Source organism: Sinocyclocheilus grahami, unplaced genomic scaffold, assembly GCF_001515645.1.
Source record: "Sinocyclocheilus grahami isolate Dianchi unplaced genomic scaffold, SAMN03320097.WGS_v1.1 scaffold694.1, whole genome shotgun sequence".
Classification (NCBI taxonomy): domain Eukaryota; kingdom Metazoa; phylum Chordata; class Actinopteri; order Cypriniformes; family Cyprinidae; genus Sinocyclocheilus; species Sinocyclocheilus grahami.
The window spans coordinates 23,737-36,332 of record NW_015505873.1 but is presented as its reverse complement, the minus strand read 5'-3'; the positions used below and the strand labels follow the sequence as shown (position 1 = coordinate 36,332).

Here is a 12,596-nt window from a genome sequence, read left to right as displayed (position 1 = left end):
TGTGATTGGTTAGCTGGGCCAGTGTGTGCTGTGATTGGTTAGCTGGGCCACGGTGCGCTGTGATTGGTTAGCTGGGCCAGTGTGTGCTGTGATTGGTTAGCTGGGCCAGTGTGTGCTGTGATTGGCAGCACTCACCGCTAGGGTTGTGACAGTGAGGAAATTTTCCCACCGGTTAATCGACGTGCGACAACACCGATAATGCCGGTATCACTGTGAGGGCGTTCCCTCTTCTCCTTGCTTTCCTTCGCTTTTAAATAGCTTGTAAAAGTGGTGTGCACTTTTTACTTTCACTTTCAAATAGCGGCAATTCAGCATAAAGCAATTGTTCGTTTTTAGTTAGTTTGAATTTTCCCTCTTTTCCACGCATTCCTTCACTTTTAAATAGCTTATTATTAGCGATAATAGCTCGAATTAGCGTCAATTCGGTGTCAATTGCTTGAATGCAACAACAAAATACAATGTCAAACTCACTTTAGCCAATATATAAAACATAGGCCTTTTATTAACAAAACGAATAAAAATACACCATGCTATAGGGCAGGCTATGCCTAATATAAAATAACAAATTACTTACATAAAGTTTAAATAGGTAGCCTATAAAAAAACTGGAAATAAGTAAACATGTATAATATATAACCAAATAAATAAGAAACGTAGAACGTTTATTAGCAAAACGAGTAAGAAAGCTAGGAGGCACGACATGCACCTTGAAGTCAAATAAAATGAATAAATTACACAAAGTTTAAATAAAGTAAAAATCAGCAAACAATGTGGAAACAATTAAACTCTTCTTGTCTGTCTCAACTCACTCTTCCTGTCTCTCACCCCACTCGTCTTGTCTGTCTCACCTCACTCGTCTTGTCTGTCTCACCTCACTCGTCTTGTCTGTCTCACCTCACTCGTCTTGTCTGTCTCACCTCACTGTAATGTATATAATAATAATTTATAATCACATTGATATATAATCATAAAGTTTTTAGCCAAACAAACAAGCACAGCAAACCTGGAGCTTTTTTTTTTTTTTTTAATTGCATTTTAAATCATAACCGCAATTAAAAGAATAGAATCTCAGTTGTATTTGTTCCCCAGCTCTCAGAGCGTGCACGTTCAGATGTGAAGCTCTTTGTGTTTTCAGACCTGTGTTGCAGACGGTGGTCAGAGCGTCTGCTTTTAGAGGGCAGCGTTCACATTAGTGAGATTAATTCGTAATGTCACAGTGATTAAACTCGACGAGGGGCCATGCGGCGCTGATCGTGACATTGATTGCTGCTACCTTTAAAAGTGCAGCAGCTGCAGGCATGCAAACACACACACACACGTAAACACACACACGTAAACACACAGTGTCCCAGACTCACTCCGAGGACGAGCCACACACACACACACACACACACACACACACGTAAACACACAGTGTCCCGGACTCACTCCGAGGACGAGCCACACACACACACACACACATGCATGTTTAATCAAAGGAAGGCCGCTGACGCGAAAGCTCACATCTCTCATAAACCAATGCACATAATAGATAATAGAGAACACACTTCACAACATCAGCACAAACACTGACTGTATACTGCACACTACACACTCTACACTGATGCCTGCTGAGGACTCGTTGCTTTAATATTGCGATCCAGTCCAGTATAAAACAGTCTTAAGGGCCGTTCACACAGAATGTGTTTTTCCATTCCAGTGCACTACTTTTCTATTGTTTTGCTATATAAACGAGCACTAGACTGATGTGTATGACCGTTGCACTCGTATCTGCATTTTTTAAGATGCTTTGTCAAGTTAAAAAAGTTTAAACGTTTACATGCAATGCTGCTCATCAAAGTCAGTTCCAAAACAGTGGACCAATCAGACGACCGTGGAGGCGGGGCAAGCAATGCAAGTTTTGTTTACAGTAGAAACTTGGCATGGCGACTGTTTTATTTGACGGCAGCATGCCGGAGGACGCATTCTGTGCTGCGCTTTTTTAAAAACCGTCCCTGAGCGCTGTCTTGCGATTTTAGATGCAAAGATGCAAGACGCATTTTTAGATGCAAGTTCTGTTTAGTACATATATATATATATATATATATCTTTTAGTATATATATATATATATATATATATGTATATATATAGTATTTTAAATGCATACATATAAATAAATACATATAGTTAATAAAATTATTTATATATAAATATTATATTTATTTATTTATTTATATGTATGCATTTAAAATACTATATACCTGTGTGTGTGTGTGTGTGTGTGTGTGTGTGTATATATATATATATATATATATATATATATATATATATATATATATATTATCATTTATTATATTTCAGTTAATGTTTATTCTATTTTAAGTAATATAAATGTCTTAGTTTTAGGTAACTGTAATAACCCTCGTGTTGCTCTTGGTTTCTTTGTAATTATTTGTGAAATTTGTTAGCAGTTTTTTTTTTCTCAAAGTAAATCCTTCACCAAATTTTCCTTTCCTCGTCTTATTTAAAGTTAAAAATAAGAGTTAAAATATCTAAAAATCCTAAAAACTACTAGGTCCACTTTGAAAGCAACGTTGCATCAGATATTAAGACTTGTTTCTGACATTTCCTAAACACAAGTCAGTTTTTTCTCACTGCACCGGTAGATCTCTCACTTATTCTGTCACTTATTTTTATTATTGAAGTAAAAAAATAAATAAATTGGTGCAGTAAGGCGAAATACACTCATATGAAATATACATTCCTCTTTAAAAATATGTAGTGTTGCTTTTCAAGTAAATGTATTTTGTTTGAAGTATTATATTTATGCATTTTACTGGAAAGCAAGCCTAATAGACATCATTTTTGCCATGCATCTCTTGATGGTTTGATCCTAATGAATCAATAAGAGGTTAAATGCAAACAGAGAATGCACACACAGATACAGTAGTGTGAATAGTCCAGGACTAGCATGCAGTGTGTAGTTCTGATGTAATGCGTCGGCTGCATGTAGTGATGGCTGAGAGCGCCCTCTGCTGCAGGATGAGAGAATCACAGCTCTGCTTCACTCAATCTGTGACTCACGAGTCCAGTGTTTCGGCTCTCAGAGTTCAATACGAGCGCAGACGAGAGAATCAGGAGCATGCATTGGTGAAAATGGTCAGTCTGGAGGGCGTCTGTATTGATGCAGGAATCAACGGCCTCTCCAGGTTTTGCTGTTGCTGACACTCGTCACTGCTTTGACAGGAAATTGCATCTTTCACAATTATCGGCGGGACAAAGCGACCGTTTCTATGGAAATGAGGGCAGAGTATTGCTTCTAATGATGGCTTGTCAAACGCTGCATAGGCCAGTTTCCGTTCCACATAACCACTGGGACGTTTTCAAGACAGAAAGAGCCGAGGTTGGAAGAAGACGTGAGGAGTGACGGCATGAACAGAGAAGAGATGTTTCTGATTTCTAGACGTGATCCGTAATGAAGTGAGGAAAGGCCGGATCGATCTGCTGCATGTGTTCTCATAGACTCACGTTCCTCTGCTTTAGAAACACACAGATCTGACGCTGCATCTGTTTCAGTGCTGGTTATTCCTCTGTCTGGTATATATATAGTGGGAATAAAAAAATGATATATATAATATTGATATTACTTTATTATAAATTAGTGTTAATTTTATTTAGTTAAATTTCCAGCAAAAATAAATATTACATATATGTTGAATAATAATAATAATAATGATAATAATAATAATTTGGTGAATTTCCAGCAAAAATAGAGTTATATTACTACTACTACTGCTAATATTAATAATAATAATAATTTACTTTAATATTAATAAATTGTTTGTTTGACTTTCCAACATATATACAAATATAATTGTAGTTTATACACATAATAAAAAATGAATAATAATAATAATTATTATTATTATTTATTACATTAATATTAATAAATTGTTTGTTTGACTTTCCAACATATATACAAATATAATTGTAGTTTATACACATAATAAAAAATGAATAATAATAATAATTATTATTATTATTATTATTTATTACATTAATATTAATAAAATTGTTTGTTTGACTTTCCAGCAAATATACAAATATAAATGTAGTTTATGCAAATAATAATAAAAATAATTAATAAGAATTTTATTTGGTTGAATTTCCAGCAAATATAAATGTAGTAAGTAATTTTCCAGCAAATATAAATGTGATTCATACAGCAAAATACTTGGTATTTTCTGGTTTGATGACTTTCTCTTTTTATTTGGATCTTGGTGGGCAGAAGACATGATGATTCATGCGTGATTCATATCAAATGAAGGAATCAGTCAGACTTCAGTGCGAAAACTTCTCACAATGAAAGACTTGAGTTCAAATCTAAAGACTCAAAACCGTCAAAGTAATGTTATAAAGCAGATTCAGACTGTTGTTTTCAGATTCAGACGCTGTTGTAAATGATCTGATGTTTTTGTAGATGATCTGATCCATTAGCAGATGTTCTGGTTCAGTTTGTGCTTGATATTCAAACCATTTTATTAACCAGTGACTTTGCTGCTGACCTTCAGTGATCCAATTCAATCATACTAATAATCAAAACGGGCACATTTGTGAACGTGAATTTACATTAACTTCAGCCTGAGGCGAATCCAATCCACTTTTGGTGTGAAAGGGCTTTTACGTTCGTAAAAGAGGATATTTTTTATATTTAAAACAAGCAAGCAAGCCCTGCCCAGATTTTAAAAGTAACATAACACATTACTTTGCATAAAAAAGTAACTAATTAACCTAATTAGTTACTTTTTAGGGAGTAGCGCAATTTTGTAATGCATTACTTTCAAAAGTAACTTTCCCCAACGCTGCGCTACAGTAATGAAGTCTTGAGTTATTATTTTAAAGCGGAGAGTTCCGGAGCTTGATTCTGATTGGCTGAGCCGCGTTCGAAGCTGTTGTAAATGACGCTACAAAGTAACACACTCCTTTGTTAGGGTTCGGTATTGGCCGATACCGATACCGATCCAATACCAGTGAAGTTTTTATCACTGTAGAATTGCTATATCTCTGTGTGTGGAACTGATAATCATTCTTTCACAGTCTACTAAATGCAGACTACTTAATTATACAGAAAAATAAATATGAAAAAATATATATGTATATTCATAATCTATGATAAAAATATATCATATATCAAGTGGATAATTCGGCAGCAAAAGTTATTCTAGAAAAATCAGTGCACAATAATTTTAGAAATCCAAGCATTTAGTGAAAAAACGATATTTTGTGGGGAACAAATAAAAGTGTTGCACTAAATATGATAAAATGTTACACATTGCTATTTGTATTATTGTAAAATCCATTCATTAAAAACATTCATGAATGTATTTATATATAAGTATATACTATACAATTAAAATACATTTCTTTTAAATGTATAGCATATTTTTTAATAAGGCAACAACATATGATAGATTCGATAGAACAAAACAAATACAGTGCGGCACGAAGCGCTTACAATATGCGCATCCGGTGTGCAAAGGGAAGAGAAATTGATGCGTAGTGTATTATATCTGTGCAACAGTTATTGAGCCTTTCTTTTAACACTTTTACATTTCAGTTACTGTGCGCGTTAAAAACTATTGATAGTCTTTTCTACGCCTGTGTTTTGTTCTCACAGACACCCGGTAGCAAGTAACAAAACATTAAACTCCGGCAAGAAGATAAAGTCCTTTTTGCAAAATCATAGACATGCATTTACAAATCCAGTATAATGGGAACACAGAATGATCTCGGAGAGAGCTTTACCGAGCTGACTGCTGTAACCGAACGCGACCGGGGTTTAAAGGCTGAACGAATGACTGACAGCCACAGCGGAGAAAAGTTGAACCACTGACGGCAGATGGACAATTCTGACGATGTCTTTCATGCTTTTCTGAACCCTCACAGTGTTCATTACTTGGCAGTCAATGGGACAGTCACAAGCCTCCCGGGCTTCATCCAAAATATCTTAAATTGTGTTCCGAAACAAACAAAGCTTTTACGGGTTTGGAACGACGTGGGGGTGAGTGATTAATGATAAAATTTTACGGGCTTCATCCAAAATATCTTAAATTGTGTTCCGAAACAAACAAAGCTTTTACGGGTTTGGAACGACGTGGGGGTAAGTGATTAATGATAAAATTTTAATTTTGGGGTGGAGTAACCCTTTAAGCTATCGTATGGCTTCTCAGAACTAACAGAGAATGCTACGCACAATCTCGGATATGGATCGGCCCTCTCTGACCGATACCCGATCCGACGAAAAATTGCAGTATCGGAGCCGATACCCGATATGAATATCGGATCGGCGCATCCCTACTAACAACGGCCCTTAGCTGTTATAAACTCACTGTAAAACAAGGCTTCTTGGGGCCTATTGCTTTAATATCAGTGAGGACGGATATTGGACCGCAGATAGAATCTCCTCCTAATTTGACGCAGCTGTAATAAAAGTGCTGTAACTCAGTCTGTGTGTGTGTGTGTGTGTGTGTGTGTGTGTGTGTCTCTCCAGCGGCCCCCAGCACAGACGACGTGGCTCTGTACGTGGGCATCGTCATCGCCGTCATCATGTGTTTGGTCATTTCCGTCATCGTGGCACTGTTCGTCTATCGGAAGAACCAGCGAGACTTTGACTCGGACATCATGGATTCGTCGGCGCTCAACGGAGGATTCCAGCCGGTCAACATCAAGACGGCGCGCACAGGTACGAGAGCGGGATCTTACTCCTCTTATTACTAATTAACTGCTTATTAGCATGCATATTACTAGCATATTGGCTGTTTATAAAGCACATATTAATGTCTTATTCTGCATGACCGTATTTTAGATCCCTTAGTCCACCTCATTCCTAAACGTAACTATTAATAAGCAGCAAATTAGAAGTTTATTGAGAGAAAGCCTTTAGTGAATAGTGAATATGTGTTCCCTGTACTAAAGTGTTACCAGCCTGGAACTGTCATAGTCAAGGTTTTTTTGTTGTTTTTTGCTAATTAATTTCATTGGCTAGAAATCAGCCTTTTAAGATTGTAAAGTTATCCAACTAGTCAATTCATTATTATTATTATTAGTAGTAGTAGTAGTCAAATTATTATTTTTTTAAATATTTTTTGAACAGTAGTATTCACACATTAAAAAATATTAATTTGACAAATAATGATAATAATAAAAATAATAATAATGTAAGTAGTCATCCAACTAGTCAATTAATTATTAAGTAGTCATCCAACTAGTCAATTAATTATTATTATTATGTCAAATTATATTTTTTTATATTTCTAGAACTGTAGTGTTACATATTAAAAAGTAATAATTTTACTAATAATAATAAGTAGTCATTGAACTAGTCAATTTATTATTATGATGTAATTTTTTATTTATAGAACAGTTTTGTTTATATAAAAAATAATAATTTTACCAATAATAATAAAAATTAAAATATAATTTTTAAAATACTTTTTTCACCAAGGATGAATTAAATCGATCAAAAGTGACAGTAAAGACATTTATAATGTTACAAAAGATGTCTGTTTCAAATAAGCACTTTTATTTTGTACTTTCTATTCATTTGTGAATCCTGAAAAATTTAATGTATCACGGTTTCCACAAAAATATCGTGCAGCACAACTGTTTTCAACATTGATAATAATCAGAAATGTTTCTTGAGCAGCAGATCAGCATATTATACTGATTTCTGAAGATCATGTGACACTGAAGACTGGAGGAATTATGCTGAAAATACAGCTGCGCATCACAGAAATAAATTACAGTTTTATGTATATTCACATAGAAAACAGCTGTTTTACATTCTAATAATATTTCATATTTTTTCAGTTTTTGCTATATTTTTTAATATCAAATAAATCCAGCCAAAAACATAAAAAATGGTACTGAATGAAACATGATCTGTCACTTCCTTTATCATTCCAGTGACACAAAGAGAAACATCATACATTCACTGACAAAAGAGGCTCGAGATTGAATTGGTGGTTATGTGATATTTTTAATAGCTACTCATCAATAAATTAGACCCCAACATGCCCACAGCAGTTAATTATTTCTACATCTATACATTTCTGGTTGGGGTCTAGTGAACCGAAGCTACTCATCTGACCAACCCACTGGCTGCTAGTTATTGAAATCACTTGTAGTCTCAGCACGCCGTCCTCTTCTGTCAGCGAGCTGTGTTTGTGTGTCAGTGTGATGATGGAGGACGCTCGGGATTCATTAGAAAGCCCGTCACCTCGATGTCAAGGCAATCTGCACGCTATCATGACGCTGTAATTAGCTGCGTCTGTCTGGCACATTGAGTGTTAATTACCCGCGAGCGAGAGCGGCGGGGAAACTGAGGAAATTAGGCTGCAGAGACTAAATGAATAATTCAACAACACATCTGTAAATGTACGGTTCTCTGATGCTGGTTAATGATCACATGATATGCAGGTAAACAAATAAAATATCTATATCTTTAAAAAAAAAAATTCATATTACTTATTTTAATTTTTTTAATTATTTAATTAATTGGAAACTCTAATACTCCAATACTTTTCTAATACGTCAAAAACCTCATTTAAAGGAAAAATGTTGCTCCAAAACCTGTATGAATTTCTTATTCCAGGGTTATAATAGTTCATTAAAACCAAAACCGTAAAAACATTTTTGTTACTTAGTCGAAGAAAAAAAATAAAAATCATTAAACACTTAAAAAATGTAAACTTATTTTATTTCAGTTAGTTACCAAAGCAACATTTCTCATTTCCATTTAGTATTAACCTGATGTACTACAATAAAGAAAAAATAAACAATAATAATAATAATAATTAAATTAAAATGAATAAAATTACATATTTAAAAAAATGGCAAAGCAGTCAGAATTACTGGACCTTTAACTCGCTGTAAAATTACAAAATTAAATAAACAATAAAATAATAAAAACGAATTCTAAATATTTAAAACATTGGAAATAAAATACTGAAATAATAAAAACTGTATTTAATTAATTCTATTTTAGTTAGTTGCCAAAGTATTTTTTTTTTCATTTACAGTATTAGTAACTTTATGTACTAAAATAAATAAAACTGAAATAATAAAAATAGAAAGACAAAATTACTAAAACTAACTAAAATTCAAATGAAAACATAAAAATACAAAATAATAATAATAATAAAAAAAAAATGTTAATAGTATAATCTGAAAGATTCCAAAGTAACACAAAGGAACAGAACAGAAAAGATAATGGGGTCCAATGTTGTTTAGACATAAATGTTCTTCAGTAATATCTTTATGACATGAACTCAGAACATTCGCTTCTTTTCTTTAATGCTGTGGTTGTGTTTTGATGCCATTTGGACAGTACAGAATAGCTTTAGATGGCTGTGATGAACACGAAGCGGCCCACATTCACTCTTAGCTGTTGATTGCGTTTGCCGTTTCTCGCTCACACGTCGACGGGTTGCCATGGTTTCCACAACTCCTGCAGACTCATTTGCGCTGTCAGTTTAACAGTAGTGTGAAGGAGTCGCGAGGCCCCGCCCCCTCGCCGCTCGCTCATGAATATTCATCAGGTTACCTGTGAAGGGTAAAGCAGCATCTGCTCTCCATCCGCCGCTGTCTGCCAGAACGAGAGAAGCGACTAACGAGGAAAAAGACTAATGATGGCTTTGTTCACTCCTGAATATACGGCGCTCTTCAGGGAGAAGCGCTTCATCAAATAAATAATAGCCACTAGATTTACCACAGATGCATTCATGATGTTTACCGGCATATGCTAAACAAACGTGACAGGTTTGTGCAAAGAACTTTAACATTCACCTCACAGCACGAAAACAGAAACCATGTCTCGTTTTAGTATCATTTAAATGCTATTATAGTTTTTTTTATTATTGTTAATACAATTAATTTTTGTTATAATTTTATACGTTCATACAAGGTTTCATATTTTATTCATATTGATATATTAATGTTAATAGAATTTTAAAAATTTATTTTCAGTTTGCATTTTAATTTAAATTTGTTTGGTTTTTTATAGTACCATGGTTATGTGCTTTTGTGATTTTATTAGTTTTTGTTCATTTTTTTTATTTCACTTTAGGTTTAATTAGTTTTTATTTCAGTTTGAGTTTTTCTTTATTTTCAGTTAGTAATTCTATTGCTTAAACATCTAAATTTATGTAATATTCTAATATTAATATTTTATTTTAGCTATATTTTAATTAACAAAAAAATGTATTTTGTTAGTATGAATATATAAATATTAATATAATAAAATTTTTATAGTTTCAATTTTAATTTTATTTTTAAGTTCTAGTAATTTTATGTGCTTTTGTCATTTTATTATTATTATTATTTGGCTTTAATATATTAGTATTATTTTTCAGTTTTTCTTTAATTTATTTATTTATTGTTTTGACGCTTTAACTTATTTCAGCTTGTTGCCAAGGCAAGATTTCTAATTCATTATTCATATACTTTTATAGTATTTCACTAATATGAATATATTCATATTGATATCATTTTTGAGTTCATTTTTATTGTTGTTTTTCTTTTAGCTGTAGTCATTTGATTATGTACAAATTTTGTCTTTTGTATTAGTTTTTGTTTTTTAAGTATTACTATTTGAGTTTAATTTCCAGTTTGTGCCTAAACATTAATATTTCGCTTAGCAATTCTAATTTTAAAGCTTTTCATCTAACATTTAGATTTTATTTTATTTTAGCTCTATTTCAATGAACCAAAATGTTTTAAGTAGTTTTAGTGGTTACACTTTATTTTGATAGTCCACTTTTGACATTCTACTAACTATAAGTAACTTGCAACTACATGTGTACTAACTCTCAGAGTAGACCGTTAGGTTAGGTTTAGTAGAATAAGTTGACGTAGTATGTGGACCCATCAAAATAAAGTGTTAGAAGATATTAAGCAGACAGTCTACTAATACTCTAACGACTGCTAGTTGACATGTAGTTGCAAAGTTACTTACTGTTAGTAGAACGTCTATCAAAGTAGAAGTGGACTATCAAAATAAAGTGTTACCATATGTTTTTATGGTCGTTCTGAAATGCCTGAGCAAAGTCTGTCGTCAAAGTATTTCTGTATAATTGTCTTACACGACTGCGTTCCCAAACAGCAGCATCCACCTCCGACAGCATTGACTGCTTTTTAGTAATTTATCATATGAGAAGTATGACAAGTAATTTATCATATGTGAGCCTGGAGCACAAAAGCAGTGTTAAGTCGCTGGGGGATATTTGTAGCAATAGCCAACAATACATTGTATGGGTCACAATTATACATTTCTCTTTTATGCCAAAAATCATTAGGATATTAAGATCATGTTCCATGAAGATATCTTACACGACTGCGTTCCCAAACAGCAGCATCCACCTCCGAAAGCATTGACTGCATTTTAGTAATTTATCATATGAGAAGTATGACAAGTAATTTATCATATGTGAGCCTGGAGCACAAAAGCAGTGTTAAGTCGCTGGGGGATATTTGTAGCAATAGCCAACAATACATTGTATGGGTCACAATTATACATTTCTCTTTTATGCCAAAAATCATTAGGATATTAAGATCATGTTCCATGAAGATATTTTGTACATTTCAAACCGTAAATATATCAAAACTTATTTTTTGATTAGTAATATGCATTGCTAAGAACTTCATTTGGACAACTTTAAAGATGATTTTCTCAATATTTGGATTTTTTTGCACCCTCAGATTCCAGATTTTCAAATAGTTGTATCTCAGCCAAGTATTGTCTGATCCTAACAAACCATACATCAATGGAAAAATTATTCATTCAGCTTTTCATATATAAAAATTGACCATTATGACTGGTTTTGTGCTCCAGGGCCACATATATGAAAAGTGTTACATTCAGTGGCTTCTCCTAGTTTTCTTAGTGATATTTAGTGCCAGTTTACCAGGAAGTGACGATTTTGTTCTCTTTTACTCGTTGGATGGAAACAGTGCTTTATTCGCAAATGTTTTATGCAATATTCCAGTTTAGTTCGAATCTTTGGATGGAAGCATAGCTACTGTCTCACATGTCTCTTGTAGCAGCTGGTTAAGGCGTAAAAGCTCAGATTAAGATGTGTGAGATCTGTATTTGATGTGTATTTCTGTGTGTAGCGGATCTGCTGACGGCTCCTCCGAGTACTTATTAGATACTAGTACTTATTTCTGAGATACTAGTACTTATTTTTAGATACAAGTACTTATTTTTATAAACTAGTACTTATTCATTATACACTAGTACTTATTTCTAAGATTCTAGTACTTATTAGATACTAGTACTTATTTCTGAGATACTAGTACTTATTAGACACTAGTACTTATTTCTGAGATTCTAGTACTTATTAGATACTAGTACTTATTTCTGAGATACTAGTACTTATTAGATACTAGTACTTATTTCTGAGATTCTAGTACTTATTTCTGAGAGATACTAGTACTTATTTCTGAGATACTAGTACTTATTAGATACTAGTACTTATTTCTGAGATACTAGTACTTATTAGATACTAGTACTTATTTCTAAGATTCTAGTACTTATTAGATACTAGTACTTATTTCT

The 12,596-nt window shown here is 33.3% G+C and overlaps 1 protein-coding gene across 1 annotated transcript in view; it reads left to right on the top strand.

Annotated features, from left to right (window-relative positions):
• Positions 1-12,596, top strand: part of LOC107559653 (netrin receptor UNC5C-like) — a 226,112-nt gene that overhangs the window by 192,398 nt on the left and 21,118 nt on the right. The window contains exons 10-11 of the mRNA XM_016243552.1: positions 6,531-6,722; positions 12,152-12,175. Of these exons, the coding sequence (XP_016099038.1) occupies positions 6,531-6,722; positions 12,152-12,175 (216 nt within the window). The remainder of the gene's footprint in view (positions 1-6,530; positions 6,723-12,151; positions 12,176-12,596) is intronic.